This window comes from Otolemur garnettii, unplaced genomic scaffold (genome assembly GCF_000181295.1).
Source record: "Otolemur garnettii isolate 467f Iridium unplaced genomic scaffold, OtoGar3 scaffold00145, whole genome shotgun sequence".
In the NCBI taxonomy this organism is placed as follows: Eukaryota; Metazoa; Chordata; class Mammalia; order Primates; family Galagidae; genus Otolemur; species Otolemur garnettii.
In genome coordinates, this window is record NW_003852540.1 from 917,345 (window position 1) to 936,894 (window position 19,550).

The 19,550-nt window shown below is 46.5% G+C and overlaps 1 protein-coding gene across 1 annotated transcript in view; it reads right to left on the minus strand.

Moving 5' to 3' along the window:
• Positions 1 to 19,550, minus strand: part of PITPNM3 (PITPNM family member 3) — a 102,874-nt gene that overhangs the window by 49,192 nt on the left and 34,132 nt on the right. The window contains exon 4 of the mRNA XM_012810954.1: positions 5,275 to 5,322. Within this exon, the coding sequence (XP_012666408.1) occupies positions 5,275 to 5,322 (48 nt within the window). The remainder of the gene's footprint in view (positions 1 to 5,274; positions 5,323 to 19,550) is intronic.

A 19,550-nucleotide genomic window follows, 5' to 3' on the forward strand; every position in this document is an offset into this window, starting at 1 on the left:
GCAAGAAAAGTGCTCCCAAGGCGGACGTCTGCCACCCTGAGCTCATTAAAGCCAGCTAAATATAGCCCGTCTGCAGCTGTGCTCAGCAAGCTGCCCACACAGGCCAGGAAAAGACACCAGTTACCAGGCAGAGGAGTGGGGAGGCCATCTGTGGGCAAGGGGTTTTGTGCATCATGCCATGTGGGGGTCCACCTGGGGAGGCCACAGGTTGCAGGTATGCAGAAAGGAAGCCCCTTGGTGGCTGGTCTGGGCTTTGGCCACTGAGCCAAGGCAGCAGGGTCAAACCATATCCCCATGGTGGGGAGGGATGATGCTGAGCTGTCCTCATCTCTCTCTAAGCCAAGGAATCTGAGCTCAGTCCTCAACCGGGGCTGGAGTCAGGACCCAGCCAGGGACAAATCCATGTTCATTTGGTGGCTGCGTCAGAAGCTCAGAGTAGCATGAACATAAATGATCAGTGAGGAGCAGGATTGTCGGGTCTTGGTCTGCAGATGAGGGGAGGTCCAGAGTCCCACTCAGCACCCTGTTCTAACGAGCAGACGTGGCCATGGGCAGACTTTCCCTCGACCCAGGACAGTCACCTGCTGCCCCTGGCCCTGCAGCTAATGCCAGACCCTGGGAAAGCCATTGCCAGTAACAAGGGTTTGGGTCACATGTGTCAGGCCTCTAGGGTACCCACACAGGCCGGGTCCAACACCAAAGGCCACAGCAGGTAGGTTATCCCACCGTGGGTCTGCATGGGACTGAGGTCGAGGAAGCCTACTCCCCATTCCTCAGTTTCCTGTCCTGCACCCCATGCAGCTGCTGGGACTGGAAGGAAGAGGGAGGGAGAGGTGAGACAGCTGGGGGGTCTCCTGGGAGAGGCCACACCTTCTCTCATTAGTCATGGCTGGGTGGGCATGGACAGAGGGAGAGGAGTTACAGCCCCACTGTGCCAACACTCCACGCTCAGCCTCTTCTATGGAGATGGCAGGTCACGGCAGGAAGGGTGAGCCTGGCTCACTGGATTCATCACACACAAATGATCCAGGCAGCCATGACAGAGGCCAAGGGTGCTGGGTCCCAGGGGACCCCAGTCCTTCCCACAGCCTGCTGCCGAGTAGCTGCCTCTGTCCCCTCCACGGGGATGGATGGAGTGCTCAGGTTTCACAATTTGCCTGTGGAAAACCTGTGCTGACAATGTCCATGCTCCTCCCAGAGGCAGAATGGAAGGAAAGCGGACAAAGTGACTGAGGAGGGGGAAGGGGGCAGATGGGCTGTCCAGAGGCAAGGCTCGCCCTCCGGTGGAGAGGCACCACAGGAAAGGAAGCAGCAGCTGTGTGCACCAGGCTGGCCCCCCAAAAAGGTCTCCCTGACACTCCAGAGGGCGAGATGGAGTGGGCGAAACTGGAATCAGCAAGGCCAGCATGTGGGAGGTTACAGGAGAGACAGACGACAGGGCCTTGGCCAGAGGTGGGTGGGGACGGAGAGGAACCAGTGAGGCTGAAAGATCTGTGGGAGGTGGGATATGCGGAGAGGGGCCAATTTGACTCTGGATGGAGAGAGAGAAGTCCAGAAGGATCCCCAGGCTTGGATGGAAGAACAGGAGTGAGGTTCAATGGGAAGAACTAAGTTCCCCGAGGGCCCACACCGCACCAAGGCAGGCATACTAGAAGCACTGGGTAAACGATCGCTGAGCTAAGGGAACAATGTGAACAAGGCAGAAACAGAAAGAGATGTGGACGAGGGGAGCCAGGAGACAGAGAGGCAGCAGCAGCAAAGACGCCTGAACATCAGATCCAGGAGGGACCCTGTGTGCAGACGGGACAGCAGGCTGGGCCACAGGCAGGACTGAGACAGCATAGCAAGTGGGTGGGAGGTGACCCAGGTCCCCAGCCCCCAGTGCAAAACTCTCTCTCTCCTCCAAGCCCCTCCCGGCCGCCATGCACAATGACTCCCTGGGCGTCCTCCAGTCTGGTTTCAAATGACCAGCACACGCCAGTGGTGGCGGGCTGCCAGGCCATCTGTCCAACCGCAGGATGAAGGCTGGAGCTGTCTGGCAGCCACAAAGGAGGAAGGATTCCAGGCCACTGCAGATAAGGCCTTGTAACCTCACTCCTGCACACCAGCTGAGAGGTCCATGCAGGCCTCCTTCCCCACTCTCACAACCCAAGGGCCCAGTACTCTCTGGCCAGCACAGGAGGAATCTCTGGGGACTGTGTGGCATGGGAAACATCACTGTGACATGGCAACTGAGGCGGTCACAGGACCAAGAGAGCACAGAAGAGACTGAGTTCCATGGGATGACAAAATTCATCCATCACATGTGCTCCAGGTGTTCCAGTTAACAAGACTCATGCAGAAGCCAGTACCAACTGAGGACCATAGGATGCTTCCTGCATGGCAGGTGAGATTTTTGGCATCTCACATGTGTTATTTATGACACCCTCAGTAACTCTAGGAATTAGACAACTTGGCCACCATTCCACAACTGAATATACTAAAGCTTGGAGACATTATGTAACCTGCCCAAAATGTCACAATGAACCAGGCATCGTGGCTCAGACTTGTAATCCTAGCACTATGGGAAACCAAGACAGGAGGATCACTTAAGGCCATGAGTTCAAGACCAGTCTGGGCAACATAGCAAGAACCTATCTGTACGATAAATTTTTAAAAAATTACCCAGGCATGGTGGTGCACCTGTAGTCCCAGCTACTCAGGAGGCTGACGCAAGAGGATCTCTTAAGAGTTCAAAGTTGCAGTGAGCTATGATTATGCCACTGTACTCCAGCCTGGGTGACAAGGGAATGTCACAGCTACTAAGCTTCAAACTCAGACCTTATCACTTGTTAATTCCAGATAGTATAACACCAGTCCCAAGAATTTCTGACTCCTGATCTAGGGCAATTTGTACCAACCACACAATTTGTATTTAGTGAGTTTTCAAAACCCAGTAGGAATTATTAAATAAGGCAATGTGTGCAGAGTGGTACTTTAAGTGGAAGAGCACTATTATAAATGTCAGGCATTGCTATTCTTCTACTTTTTTTTATTCAGGTCACAGGTTTTTACTTTGCCAATTTTGGATTAAAAATAAACAGACACCATCAATCATCACCATCCTTTCATAAAAGAAAATGTATTTTAATGCCAAAAATTCTAGGCAGGACATAATTGTAGAATGATGTGGAAAGCAATCCTCTCAATTGAATACATCCACCATGATGGAAAAACACATCACAATGTTATTGTTTTTCTCGTGCTGAAAATATTAGGTTTATATCCGGGAATCACTGGCCTGGACAACCTCCGAGGTACCATTTCAGGTACGAAATTCTTCTGTGTGCGTCAACTAGTATTTTTCACTAAACAAGAATGTCCTTACGGAGAATTTGATGACAGCCTCCAGCAACAGAATTCTGACTAAAATCTACAACCAAGGAAGGGGGGGGTCCTTTGCCTCTCATTAATCACACATTTTTTTCGCAGCCAAATGCAGAGGACACTGAACATCTCTCCAATTCAATTGTGTCTATGGAAGAGAGCTGTGGTTTGGCATGGCGGGGGCAGACTCCAAGTCAGGTGGCGGTAGTTTTCACTTTGGGGTTTTTGCTGTGGTTTCCTAGAGGCCCAGAAGGAACAATCTGGGCTCTTTTCCTGCATTCCCGACCATACTTTCTATTTTATGATGCTTTGCCTTCTTGGGGGTCTTGCTGGCCCGGAGAGACTGTCCCTCCCAGGACTAGCTAATTCCTAGAGACCACAAACAAATCCCCTTCAAGTGCACTCTTCATATGCAAACCAACCAATCCAAACCCACATCCCCAACCACCTCCTCTACCCAACCCTCACCCACCACCAAACCAAACTTCTCCTGCCCTAAGTCAGGGCCAGATTCCAGAGAAGGGGAGCCCACCCCTACTGCCCAGAGCCCTCAACATTCAAACTAGGGAATGCTAAGCTGTTCCCCAACTCCCTTTCCTACAGAAACCCCAGCAAAGACTGGGCCTGGCTTTACCCTCACCCCTCTGCCTCCTGACCAAGCCTCAGGCCCCCATGGTACTGGGTGGAGTGCCTCTTCTCTTGGAAACTGCCCTAAAAGTCTTCCAGTGGCATTGGCCTCTCCATGTGGTCACTCAGTCACCTCCAAGTTAAAAACCTGTGAGTACACTCAGGAAAGAAACCAGGCCCCACCCCGCCTTCTTCCATGTGCTCCTGACAGAGACATTCACCTCTACCAGCCCCTGAAGGGCTTTGCCTAGAAACCGCCACAAAATATGAGAAACAGAGAGACTTTCTCTTCTGGGAAGGCTTGTGCCCTCCTCAGGGATGGCCCCCAGGCTGTTGTGAGGCTGGTGCTCTGGGCACCCTTCCACCTCAGGACGGCAACTGAGGGATAGAAGAGCTTGCAGGAAGGGCCCCAGAGCCTGAGGACAGGGCGGGCAGAGTGGACTGACTGGGCCCCCACAAAGCTGCCACCACAGATCATAAGAGCAGAAGAAGGAAATCTCTAAGCACACCCCCTGCTCCAAACACACAGACTCCTCTCTCCCACCCCTGCCTTGTGGGAAACTCAGCACAGTCAACAGCAAAGACATCTGGCTCAGACTCTGCCCTCCACCCAGAACATCCAGGGAACAGTTTCTTGTTCATGAGCAAGATGAGGTGACTGGGTCAGCACACTGACACATCTTTACCATGTCCCTCCTGGATCCAATCCTAGCCTCGTCTCTCAGAACATACAAGCAGGAACTGGAGAGGCCTGTATGACACAGAAGATGACAAGGACTTGGAAGGCCCAGAGCCCAACTACAGGCCCCCAGCTCTGTAGAGACAGCCTCTTCACGATGGGATTTTAAGGTTCATGACCCTTTGGGCAGTTTTGAATGGGGTACCTCTGACCTCAGACCCCATGACTCCATCCTAGAAGGTGTGTCACCCAAAGGCGACGATCACAGGCACCAGGGGACTGGCTCCCTGTTCCCACCCTCCTCTCTTTGTTCATGTGCAGAAGACACACCAGGTAGGTTTTCCATGGTTCCATCTGCTCTGCAGGGCTCACTTCCCAGCCCACCAACCTCCCACCCTTCACTCTGGCCCTGACACCCGAGCTGCCCAGTGTGGGGCAAACTCAGGGGCACAGAGCAGAGTGCTCAAACTCAAAACGAGTGACCCTGGGCCCTCTGGTCCTGCCTGCAGGTGAGGACCTTATACCCTTCTGGGCTCTCGGTGAACCAGAGGGGACCCATCCAAGGGAAAGAAAAGACTCCTCTGAGGTCAGGCTGAACTCACGCTGCTTCTCCTGGAGGACGCTGGATGTGCACGGAGCAGTGCTTTCTCCTGCAGAAAACAGAAAGAAACATGAGCATGGCCTGCCACTGCTGCCCAGACACGGTGCTTCCTGGGAGACCCGGTGGCTGCCCCACCTGCCCTATCCCAGTGCAGATGCTGCCCTTGGCCCTTCACACCATGCCTGGCACACTGCTGGGACAGGAACACGTGGCTCCTCTGCCTTTTTCTCTGGCTCCTGTTCTCCCACCTCTGGGAAGCAGCTGCTGGCAGGGAGTAGCCACCTCTGTACCCTCACTCTGTCCTCTGAGAGTCAGCATTGAACACCACGTTGTCCTCAGTGTCCTCATGACCACAGCCACATCTCCATCTCCAGTGCCACCCTCTCCCCTAAGGCTTGTTCCCCTGTCCCACCACCTCCCAGGCATCTCCTTTAGAGGTTTCCCAGGTGCCTCACCCTCACACGACCAGAGCTTCCCAAGCAAGTCTGAGGCCCCACTCTCCACCCCCAGAAAATGTGCCTGCAGCTTCCCCAAGACACCAGCTCTCTGAGGAAGGGCCCTAAGGCATGGAAAGAAGGTACCTGCAGGCCTCCTGGGGACCCCAGAACTCTCCTCTGCACCAGGCTACCTGGTTTTCTCCCCTGCAGGACTCAAGAGCAGCTCCAGGCTAGGGAACTCCTCCTACCCTCAGCCAACAATCCAAGGTCTGGTAGATTCCTTTCCTGACTTCATCCCTGCCTCGCATAGGAAATCTCCCCAGGTAACATCCATTAGGATCCATCACCTTGTTGCTGTAAGCCCTCTGCCTGCGGGAGCTGCCTTCACAGCTCATGTCACCTGAAGGCTAGTCTATCCTTCTTCTTGGGATCAGGGCCCCTGAGCTTTCTCAAAGGCAGGCAGCAGGAGATAGTGGGAAGAGTGTACAGCTGGGGACTGGATTCTATGATTCCATTCTAGGCTCCCTCTGACCTGCTGTGTGGCCTGAGGCACATCACTTTCCCTCTCTGGTCCTGAATCCCAGGAGACAGTGTGGATCCAATGCTAAGAACCTTCAAGTCTTTGGTTAGACACCAGTACTTAAATTGCCAGTCCCTTCACTTGCAGACTATGTATATAATCCCCATGTGCTTGGTCTTCTGATCTATAAAATAAGGATAGTATGGGTACCTACCTCAGAGGGCTGTTGTGAATATTAAATGAGTAATATATGTAAAGCCCTTGGAACACAGCCAGGCACATAACAGAGCATTCACTAACTAAGGGTTTTTCTTATTATTGTTTTATTTATTTATTCACTTCTAACTGGCTCAAGACCTTGTCTCTTGTCTTTATCATGATCCCATCATGACCCAGAATCAGTGGTTAATGCTGGTGCCAGTTCACAGCTGTCCCCAATCCAAGGGGTGTGACAGAGCCTATGTCCAAGGAGGGCCCAGAGAGAGAACAGAGGCCTGGGCATACGCAGAGTGCAGTCCCCCCCCGACCCCCCCGCCAGCATGATGAGGTGGCTGCAGACGGCTCCCCAGGTGTGGGCGGGAAAAGGAATGAGCAAGCATCTGATGTGCGGGGTGGGGACCAAAGCCCAGCATCATGTCTGGGCACAGCAGAGGCCCCGGGAAGTCTGCCACATAGCAGAATGGGGGCCTAGCATAGATTAAGACAAGCGTTCAAAAAACACCTTTTATCTGCCAAGCACCTGTGCTAGGGACCATGGGGGATGCAGAGATGAGTCAGTTAAGGTGAGTAAGGGGCAAGAATGTCCTGGGCAGAGGCACAGGACTCACTGCAGTGAGATGCAGGATTGAGGAGTAGGGAGAGATTTAGTCTCACTGAGGATGCCCGGGGAAGTTGTGTGCTTCATGACAGGAGAGGAAAACAGCCAGTGAGACCATCTGCACACAACACCAAGTCCAAGGAAAAGCAGAGGCATGAGAGAGCGTGGTCCTGGGCAGGAAGCACAGTTGCAGAGGAGAAAACGGAGGTCTAGAGAGGCAAAGGGACTTCCAAACTCTACCAAATCCAAACCTCCTGCTTTTTCTACTGAACCCCAAATGAACTACATAATTAGCAGGGCCCAAGGCAAAAAGGAAGTGCAGAAGCCCTTATTCAAAAAGCAAGGAGAAAAATGCAGTTAATGGTACTGAAAGATGAAGTTTCCCCTTTTTCTGAGGACTCTCTTGACCTGTCATGGTGTTATTTGCTGTGCTCCCCTGTGTATAGGGATACTCTTGGGTTGTGTGCAGACCCCTTGAAAGCCCTAGAGTCCCTGCTCCCCAGCTTGGCATGTGCGCGCGCACACACACACACACACACACACACACACACACACGCCGGGCTCACCAGTGCCCAGCCCCACCCTGCCTGCCAACCACTGAGCCCAGGTATTATGCTATGACAAGAAGCCGGAAAGTTGAGCCATGGCTCCACCCTTTCCCTGGGCCTGCTGCCCAATCCAGGTTAGACAAGAGTATTGCAACCTCCACAATGAAATGCACCAGGAGGTAAGAGACTTGTTCCCTCTGAGTCACCCTTGGAATGTACTGTGGCACTGGCAGCCCAGGGTGGGGATGACGGCCCTGCCCCAAAATGCTGTGGGATATGAGTACCTGACCCCAACCCCCACACACACCCAGGCCCCTGCTTGGAGGGAAGATAATAGCTGCCCGTGGGCAGGGCAGGGAGGAGGAAGCTGGGTAGGACTTAGGAGCCAGGGGGCAGGAAAGCAGGAGGCCAAGAACCTGCCCTGGGAGGCTTTGAGGTGGTGGGAGCAGCACCACCCCTGAGCCACACTCCAAGTTCCCATACATGTCCCTGTCCCACCACAGTTCATTTATAAAACACAAACTTAAAGACAACATTTATCCAGAGTTGAGAGCAATCAACTCCACACTCAGGGCCCTTTGGAGCACTAGTCATAACCTCCGAGCACAACACAAACACCTCTGCCATTTCTTGGCATCTACTGTGTGCCGGGCCCTCAGGGAGAGGAGGAGTCCTGAGCAACAGGCCAGGTCTGAGTCACCACCTCCGTGTTCTCATGCCAGGAGCTACTCACCAAGACCGTTTATGAGGTATCAGTGCCATTCAATACTTTCATTCCCCAAAAGTAAACATGCCTTTTAGCCTGGGCAGCATTTCCAGAGGCAAGAATGTGTGGTAGGGAAGTGAGTATAGCCCCAAGAGCTGGGGTTGCTGGGGACACAGAGTGCAGAGGTGAGAGAGACCAGGAGGTGAGCGCCCTGGACATAAGAGCGTGTAGGATTCACATGGGTAAGCAGAAGGGAGACGTCAGGAAAGGAGGTCAGAGCCCAGCCCTGGGGACTCCTCAAAGCCAACCATGAGTTTGGCCTCATCTATGTGAGCTGTGAGACTATACCTGGCAGGCAGGCACATTCCCATACATGAAATCTCTGAGATTTCACATCTGTGTACCGAAGGTCCATTAGCAGCCAAGGAAACTGAGGCTTAGCAGGATGTAGCCACTTTCCGAGGGTTTACATCTGGTCCCAGGGACACCCCAGCTCTGGCGAAGTCTCTTCTCACAACCTCAGTCTCCTCTGTTGGTGTGAGGCTTGCTAGATCAGGGGGGCTTCTGGGGTGGGGAGGGAGAGGGAGACTGCAACAAGCGGGGCTGAGGAATGGGGAGACGGAGTGGAGAAGGGGGTATTTGCCACTGCAGTCCTAAGGAGATGCATTGGGCAATCCTGGTCTCACCAGTTTCCACTACAGTGAAGAAAACCCCTTTTCTGGTCTGGGCCAGGCATCCAGGGGTTCTGGGACTGGCGAGGCCACCAACCTGAGCAAGAATGAGCCCACTGTTTGACAAGGTTATGTGTGGGGCCTGGGCAGCTAGGGACAGGGCCCAGCCAGCTCCCTCTTCTCTGGAAGCCATGCAGAGCCAGTTGTGAACCTGCTTCCTGATTAAGGGGCTCCCAGGACGAGGGAAATTAACTAACTGTGCAGCTGGCTAAGCCGCCTCCTAAATGAGACCCCACTTAGCCAGCAGCTTCCCAGGGCCCCTGGGCCCAGCAGCCTTGCCTCCGCTGGAGCTGCCAGACACGCTGCAGACAGGACTGGCCGCACAGGAGGAACAGAGCTCCACCAACCCACCTGCCTCAGACCCGCATAGCCAGGAGTCGGACCCATACCACCGCCTCCAAGAAGAAACCTCTACGCCCTTCTGATGGTTTCCTGGGTGACTGGGTAACTCCTCTTCCCAACCCCTTCCCACAAACTGGGAGCTCCCTGACAGCAAGAGAAGCAAAATGTGCAGCCAAGAACAGAAGCCCTTGAACAAACTTCCAAACAGGACAGTCATCCTGCCTCTAAGTGGGGAGTCAGGGGGCTGCTGAGAGAGCAACTCAGACAAACAGTTCCTTGGGAAAGGAAAACTGGGACTTGTCCTTCCCATAGACTGGAAAGCATCTGGGCAGATGTCCTCAGAGCAGGGTAGGAGCAGCTGAATCTGGACCTTGCACTGAGCTCTGCCCTTGCTGGGCCCCGGGAGCCCAGGCCAGGCTCTGGACCAGCTGGGGAAATTGTCTCCTGAAGCGGGGATGAAGAGGAAAAGCCTGCACACTCTCCCCTGCTTGAGGTGTGCCCCAACACCTATCACCGCTGGGCTGCAGGTCATGAGTTGGGCTTATCACCTCCCACCTAGCCCATTGCAACCACCTACATATTCCCAAGCCCCTCCTGTTACCCTCCACGTTGGCTTCCAGAATAATCCTTCTAAAGGCCCTAACTCTTCAGCCACATTCAGGGCCTCTGTCTCCAGCTTCTCTGCCCCTGCCTTTCCTCCACAACCTCCCACCCCTTTGGCCGCTTCCAGCCCTACAGCTCACCCCCAGTCTCACCCAGCCTCAGTTAAGACAAGCTCTGAAGTCTCCCAAATCCCCTGCTGTCTCACCCCTCCCTCCACACTTTTGCCCCTGCTGTTCCATCCTCCTGATGTGCCCTGCTGATCTGCCCTGGGCAAATGCCCTCATGTCTCAGCTCCAGCTCCTCTTCTGCCACGATCCCCCTGCACTGTGTTCCCACTCTGGTTCCAGCAATTTGCCCATTGAGCTGCCACTGCCCCACCCCAGTCAGGTCCATTCTGAGTCCACATCTGAGTCATCCATGAGTCCCCAGCACAGGGTCTGACCCAGAGTAAGTACAGTCTGTGTGCACAACGTGTATGTGAGCCTCTGACCGCCCTGGGCTGGGACAGGGAGGTAAAGCATGTCCCAGAAAGGCACAATGTAAGGGCTGCAGGGGAAGGATCAATTGAGCTGTGCTGGGTATGAGAGAGGTCCTTGGGAGGGGCCAGGGCATCAAGGCCGCTTCCTGGAGGATGTGCACAGGACTGTGTGAGCTGGAGATGAAATCAGGGGAGGAGCACAGGCAGAGTCAGGAGGTGGAAAATCTCCACATGGACCCAGGATCCATAAGCAGTCCCCTGGCCATTCTTACCATTTGATAAGCACACGGAATGAAGGGGGGGCACTGGAAGTCATGAATATCAGAGTCAGAGATAACCTTGAGATCATAGGATTTAGCAATGACTTGACAGCCCCTTTATATCGTCTCACATGGTAGCTATTCCAAGGCTGTTGATTTCTGTAGTGACAGGAAACTTACTAACCCTGGAAATTTACAATTGTTAGAAGGAAGGGTAGAACCAAATTGTGGATAACCTTGTATGCCAGATTTATATTTCAGAAGCATCCCAGTAGGACTTGATAAAGATGGTAAATTGACTACATGATCTAGTCTTTCTCCTGCCCAAATCACTAGAAAATGACATCAATTATTTTTATATGAATTAGTCCTTAGCAGCACTGTAAAATAAGAAGGGGTATCCTTAGGGGATGAATCAATCCTTAGCAGCACTGTAAAATAAGAAGGGGTGACCAGAAACTGTGAGGCAGCCCCAAAAGGTAAAGGACAAAGAGATCTGATGGAGGCAGGCAGGCCTGGCTACATAATTTTCAGACCCCAATGTAAAATGAAAATGTGGAGTCCTCTGTTCAAAAGAATTAAGAACTCCGAGACGGCAACAGCAGAGCAAAAAATCAAGTGTGTGATCTTCCACCGTGTAGAGCCTTGTGTGACTGCAAAGGACAAATGCTCATAAAGCCAGCCCAGGACAAAGAATAATATAACCTCAATCCTGCAAAGGAAGGTCTGTAGCCAATGATGGAGGTGGCTCACAGGGAACACAAGGCGGAAAAGGCAGGAGCAAAGGGAGCATTTGCAAATCTGTCTGGGCTTCCATAGTAAAGGAGCCAGGTGCTTTGGTCCTCTGCTGACTGCTGCTGCTTATGCCAAGCAAAGGCACCAGTCCCCAAGTGTGAGAAAGGATGAATGCTTGGGAGAAAGGACACCCTGGGAGGCTGAAAATAGCCAAGAGTAATAAATCAGAAGCTACTGGCTCAATTCACCCAGCAGCACTTTCTACCTTCCCCAAAATCAGATGACAGCAGGCTTCAGTAAATGAACATATCACAACCCTCAGAGTTAGGCTCACAGGGAACTGCAAACATGAAATAGAATACACACAAATATTACTAAATATTAGAGGAAACCCAACAATGTTGAAGAAAGATATCAAACTCAATGACTGAAGGAAACAAAGTACAGGGAAATGGACCTATGGATTCCTTGGGCTAACTTAGTATCATAATCATTAACGATTCTCAAATTTTAGTACACAACAGAATCCCAGGACTAGGTAAAACATAGATTCTAAGCTCTACTGCCAGAGTTTGATTGATTCATTTGGTCAGGCAGGGCCCCAAACTCACACTTCTAACTAGTTACCAAGGGATGTTAACATTGTTCATCCAGGGACCCACTCTTTGGGAAACATATACCTAGATACAAGGGCATAAACCAGAGTTAGTGGGTGAATGGTAGGGGAAAAAAGCTCTTTGGAAAGGTGGAGGAAGAGAAATTGATCAGTGACTAAGCAGTAACTGCTTCCTTCCTGTGAATGAGAATGTGACCTTGCTGACGCTAAGTTTGTTTCAAGAAGAAACCTGATTGTGAATAGTTCCTTAAGTGTCAGCTCGTAGATTATTAGCATAAACTATTCTAGCGGAGATATGCAAACTCTGAACATAAAAGATTAGTGACATGGCAAGATTTGCCAAGGACCAAGTAAAATTTATCACAGGAAGGGGAGGTTATTCAACATATGCAGATTAGTCAAAGTAATACATTATATTGATAGAATTATAGATTAAAAACCCACATATGCATATCAATAGATATGAAGAAAAAGCAGTTAGCAAGACCCAACACCCGTTCACAGAAAAAACATTCAAACTAGGAATAGGAGAAAACAGCTTCAAACAGATGAAGGACAACTAGAAAAAACTCCACAGTAAACATCAGATTCAACAGTGAAAGACTGAGAACTTTCCTTCTAAGGTCAGGAACAGGACAAGATGTTTGCTCTCACTTTGTCTATTTAATATTATATTGGAGAATCTAGTCAGGGAAAATAGATAAGAAAAGGAAATAAAATGTATCCAGATTGGAATGGGAAAAACTATTTGGAGATGAAGTGATTCATAGGCATAGAAAATCCTAAGGAATCCCTCCCCCAAATAAAACTAATAAATGAGCTCATCAAGCTTGCAGGATATAAGAGTGATATACAAAAATCAATTGTATTTCCATACACTTTCAATAAACAATCTAAAAATGGAATTAAGAAAATAATTCTAATTACAACAGCATCAAAAAGAATAAAATATTTAGGAATAAATTTAAGAAAACAGGTGCAAGGAATGTATGCTGAAAATCACAAAACATCACTGAAAGAAAATAAAGAAGACCTAAATAAGCATTAAGACATCTCATTTTTATAGATTAGAACTAATACTATTAAAATGGTAATAATCCCCCAATTAATCTACAGATTCAATACAATCCCTGTCAAAATCTCAGCTGGCTTTTCTGTAGAAATTGACAAGCAACCCCCTAAAATTTGTATAGAAATGCATGAAAAACAATAGCCAAAAAAATCTTCCAAAGAAAGAATAAAGTTAGTGGATTGCCACTTCCTGATTTCAAACTTCCTGCAGGTGTACAGCCATTAATACTGTGTGGTGTACTGGCACATATATGTAAGAATAGAATCGCGAGTCCAGAAATAAACCCATATCTGGGTTTGTTGATCACGTCTATGATCCACTGATTTTTGATGAAGGTGTCAAAACAATTCAATGGTGGAAAGATTAGTCTTTTCAATAATGGTGCTAGAAAACCTGGTTATCCACATGCAAACGAACCCCTACCTCACACCACATACAAAAATTAACTCACAGTAGACCAAAGACCTAACCAGAACATAAGGGATAAAACTATAAAATTTTCAAAGAAAACATGGGGTGAATCTTCATGACACTGGATTGGGCAATGGTTTCTTAGATACAGCACTAAAAGCACAGACAATAACAGAAAAAATATAGAAATTGGACTTGTGTAATCTGATAAGGGTATAGGGTCCAAAATATATCAAGAATTCTCACAACTCAATAATCCAAATAAAAAATGGCCAAAGGATTTGAATAGATATTTCTTCAAAGAAGATAAACAAATGTCTCATAAACTCATGAAAAGATGTTTAACATAATTAGTCATTAGGGGAATGAAAATTAAAACTGCAATGAGATACTACTTCACACCTACTAGGATGGCTATAACCAAAAAGACAGATGATAACGAGTGTTGGCAAGAACGTGGAGAATCTGGAATCCTTTCACATTACTAGGGGGAATGGAAAGTGGTGCAGCTACTTTGGAAAAGAATTTGGCAGTTCTTCAAAAAGTTAAACAGAATTGCCATATGATACAACAATTTCATTCCTAGATATATACCCAAGATAACTGAAAACATATCCACAAAAAAACTTGCATATGAATACTTATGGCAGCATTATTCATAATAGTCAAAAAGTAGAAAAAACTTACATGTCCATCAAACGATGAATGGATAAAATGGGATATATCCATGTAATGAAATAACATTTAGCCCTAAAATAGAATGAAGGGTAGACTCATGCTGTAACCTTGATGACCTCCAAAGAAATTAGGCTACAGCAAAGAAGTCAGACATAAGAGACCACATATTGTTTGATTCTACTTTTATGAAATAAAATAAAGAGAATAGAGGAAGGAGTATGGAAAATGACTGCTAATGGGTTTCTTTGGGGGGTAATGAAAATGTTCTTGAACTAGGTAACAGTGATGGTTGCATCACTTCATGAATACATTAAAACTGCTGAATTGCCTGCTTTTAAAAAGGGCAGATTTTATAGCATGTGAATTAGATCTCAATTTTAAGAAACAAATTTGGCAAGAGCCTAGTTCACTTCAACAGTGTTAATGACAGCTGCGTGCTTCCTTAGAGAATTAGAATCAAGATGACTCCTGTTCCGTGTTATAATCTCACTTATAGATCTTTGGAATGAATTCAATTGTAAATGTGCAGTCATTCCCACTCATCTCTAACCTACCAGAAATTCTGAAACTTAATAGCAATGAGAGAAGGGGACTCTAAACATGGAGCCCATGGCATCCATGAATCAATATCACATTTTTAATCAAAAGAACCAGAGAACATGGACATGAAAACGTGATTGGTTGAAAAATAAAAACAAAAACCTTCATAGAAAAGCTGATCAGCAGAATGGAAACAGCTGATGAAGAGAAAATGGGTGAGCTGATGGTCAGAACCAAGAAATTCCTTCAGAACCCACCAAGGACTAAGAAATAAGAATAAGGCCAGGTGTGGTGGCTCACACCTATAATCCTAGCACTCTGGGAGGCCAAGGAAGGAGGATCCCTTAAGCTCAGGAGCTCAAGACCAGCCTGAGCAAGAATGAGACCCTGTCTCTACTGAAAATACAAAAATTACCCAGGCTTGTGGCAGGTGCCTGTAGCCCTATTTACTTGGGAGCCTGAGTAAGCAGGATCACTTGAGCCCAGGCCTTTGAGATTGCTGTGAGCTATGATGTCATGGCAACTCTAGCCTGAGTGGCACAGAAAGACTCTGTTTGAAAAAGAAAGAAAGAAAAGAAAGAAAGAAAGAAAGAAAGAGAGAAAGAAAGAAAGAAAGATAAAAGAGAAGGACAAAGTGAGACATGGTTAGAAAAGTTCTAGCCTGTCTAATAATAAGCTTTGGAAGCACAAAGCAGCAAAAGAAATACTTAAAGAAATAATAAAAAGGGGTGGCACCTGTGGCTCAAAGCAGTAGGGCGCTGGCCCCATATGCTGGAGGTGGTGGGTTCAAACTCAACCCTGGCCAAAAACTGCCAAAAAATAATAATAATAATAAAAAACTTCACTCTAATGAAACAGCACAACCTGGTCCAGGCCTGACAAACAATAACAACAACAAAATCACACCCAGAAACATTGCTTGTGAATTCAGAACACAAGGAATAATGACTTAAAAACTTAAAGCTTCAAGAAGAATTTAAAAATGTAGATTAGCCAGAAAGGAACGAGAATCAAATTTATCTCAGACTCCCCACCAACAACACTAAATGAAAGAAAGCCAGGTGGGAATATCTTCAAAGATAGTTGGGAACATGATTACGGACATGGATCGATTCAGATTTAAATGAGAAAGGTAAACTAGAGACATGTGTAGAAATGCAAGGACGTGGAAAGTGACAATCCACAGGTAGAACTTCTACTTGAGAAGACATTCTAGTGAAAAGAGAAAGTAAATGCAAAAAGTTACAGAATTTAAGAAGTACCAGTGAGTGCTGGGCGCGGAGGCTCACGCCTGTAATCCCAGCACTGTAGGAGGCTCAGGAGGGAGACTTGCTTGAGCAAAAGTGAGACCCCAACTCCTAAAAAAAAAATGAAAAACCCAGCTGGGCGCCATGGGGGGAGCACTTGTAATCCCAGCGGCTTCTGGAGGCTGAGGCAACGGGATGCTCACAGCCTCAGTCTGAGGTTGCAGTGAGCTATGATGCCATTGCACTCTGCTCAGGGCAAACCCAAAGAAAGTAGCTGGAATGAATTAATGAAATAAAAAATAACAACAATATTAATTTATCTGCCTTAAATAGAAATACAAATAGAGTTGGTAAATAAAACTAAGAGGATGGGACTCTGCCTCAACAACAACAACAAAAAAGCACCATATACTATAAAGAGTGAATTTTACTGAATGTAAATCATACCTCAATACATTTACTTGAAGAAGGAGGAGGCGACGGAGGAGGAGGGGTCATCACTGATACAGACAACATGATGAGAAAAAAAAAAAAACTCCCTGAAAGTAAAACAGTGAAAATTTACCATTGAGTAAATGAGAACTGACAACAACCTGGAACCAAGTGGGCAGGGGATGTGTGAGCTGGGGGAGTTGGGAAGAGAAGACAAAGAAAGGGTTGCAAGGTCCTTTCCTGTTCCATCCAGTAATAGGATGGAGATACTGACTTAATCCAAATCCTGATAGAAAACACTAGCGTTTAAATGTGTTAAAAATGCAAATGTTTAGAGATACAGAAAAGCGATGTATAATAAATGTGATTGTGTCAGTAAAAAGCAGAAAAAATAAGAAAGAGAAAGCTATACTAGAATATCTTTGATTTAATAAATACAGAACTTGGAACCCATATGTAATTTTTTTAACTTACAATGAGCATTCACACACACACAAAGACCATGTTTTAGACAAGAAAGAATTTCAAAATGATGGCACTTCACATTCTCCACAATGGAATAAAATTGTAAGTTAACAAGAAAAGAATCTCTTTGCCAAGATTCTCGTAAATTGTTCTAAATAACTCCCTGGGTAAAAAAGAAAAATTTGAAGGTTTTGCACTACTTAGAAATGACAGACAGGGCCAGACAGTCTCATGCCTGTAATCCTAGCACTGTGGGAGGCCAAGGCAGGTGGATTGCTTGAGCTCAGGAGACCACCCTGAGCAAGAGTGTGACCTCATCTCTACTAAAAATAGGGAAAAAAAGAAACTAGTAACCGAGTGAAACTCTTGTCTCCAAAGAAAAAAGAAGAAATGATCGACAATATAAGAGCTAGTTAGCCAAATCCTGCGGAGTATCACCATCACGGGTGATCCAGGTTTTGTGGGGACTAAAGCTTGCACAACTTTGGGGTCCCCTGTAAGAAAAAGATTTCCAAAATCGTACTTTCACAAATTTTACCACCAAAAGATAATAGGCGAACACCTTGCTAGGGGCCTCCAAGGTCTTGGAAGGGACTTGCACATGTGTGAGTTACAAAACAAGGTTAAAGAGCTGTTCTGTTTAGAATTTGGGAAAGTATAAATCCATGGTAACATAAACCCAAAGAAAGTAGCTGGAATGAATTAATGAAATAAAAAATAACAACAATATTAATTTACATACATTAAATAGAAATATACATAGAGTTAGTAAATACAACTAAGAGCTGTTTCTTTGAAAAGACCATCAAAATAAGTAAACATTTGGTAAAACTTATTAAGAACAGAGAGCGAGAAAGAGAGAAATGTCAGGAAGGGGGAAATAAAACAAATAAATAAAATAAACAAATGGGTGGAATAAGAAAGAAAACATTTACGTCTGAAAAAAGGGCATCGTTTTCAACTTGAAGAAGGATATTTTTGGAATCATAGGGCAAGGATCATCCTTATTGGTGAAACTTTAGAATATTTCCATTACAGCATTACAGTCAGGATCAAACAAGAAAGCTTGCTATCACTCCTGCTACTCAGCATTGATCTGGAGATTCTTTGTAATGCAATTTAAAAGAAAAACAAGTAGCATAAATATTGCCAAGGGTGTAACTATTAAGATTTTGTGCATGATATGACACTCTAACGAGAAAACTGGAGAGAATCAACAAACTATTAGAGCTAATAAGAAATTTCAGCAAAAGTGGCAATATTTCAAATACATAGCAGATGAATAATTTATATCTTATACATATATGTGTATAGCCTTCCCAAAAACCAATTTTAAAAAATGAGTAATCCAATAGCAAGATAGACAAAAGTCATATTTAAGAGATTCAGAAAAATAAAATGGATGTGTCAATGTGTTTATGAAAAGATGCTGAATCTCACTAGAAATCAGATGAAGACAAAATAAGACAATGAGAAAATATTTTCCCCCATCGGTCAGGTAAAAATTTAAAGTTTGGTAATATCAAATCTGGTAACACAAGGCAGCGCCTGTGGCTCAAAGGAATAGGGCGCTGGCCCCATATATCAGAGGTGATGGGTTCAAACCCTGCCCTGGCCAAATCTGGTAACACTGGGTGCTGTATAAATATAAATTTGCATAGTCTTTTTGGAAAATCATTTGGCAGGACCTATTATAATTTTCCATGCTTATACTTTTAACTCACGTAACAGTCTCTTAATAATGAAAATTTCCAGTGTCTATTACTAGAGAATGGTTAAATAAATCATGGTACTTCTATTATAGTGAATACTATAATATAGTTAGAAAGAATGAGGTGAAACCTATATAGACTCATAGGAAAAGCTCTCCAAGCTCTACTGCTAAAGCGGGTGGGGGGGGAGAGTAAGACGCAGCATTAATGCTTAATGCGATCTCTCTCTAGAGAGATACCTTGAGATAGCTTCAAGATACCTTAATAAACTCTGCAATGACATCTGCAATCAAAAGAATAACTAAGGGAGTCTTTGGTTTTATTTGTATTGTTGATGTTTTCTTCCAAGAATGAATAAGGTAAAAAAAAAAAAAGAAAAAAGAAAAAAGAATGAATAAGGTGAATATTTGTATACCAGTGTTCACAGAAACATTATTCTCAATAGCTAAAAGGTGGAAGCAACCCAAATGTCCATCAACAGATGAATGGATAAACAAAACGTGGTGCCCATATACAATGGAATGTTATCCAGCCACCAAATGAAATGAAGTATTGATTCACGCTACAAACATGGATGAATCTTGAAAACATTATGCAAAGTGAAATAAGCCAGACACAAAAGGAGAAATAGTACATGATACCACTTACGTGAACTACCTACAGAAATCAATTCTGTAGAGACAGAGAGTAGCATGGTGGCTGCCAGGGGCCAGGAGAAGGGGAGAGCGAGGAGTTAGTGTTTAATGATTTTCAAACAATGTGCTATAGCACACTGGTGTGCTTTGAAAATTTTTAAAAATCATTAATTAGGCTCAGCGCCTATAGCTCAACCGGCTAAGGCGCCAGCCACGTACACCTAAGCTGTCGGGTTCGAATCCCCAGCCCGGACCCGCCAAACAACGATGATGGCTGCAACCAAAAAATAGC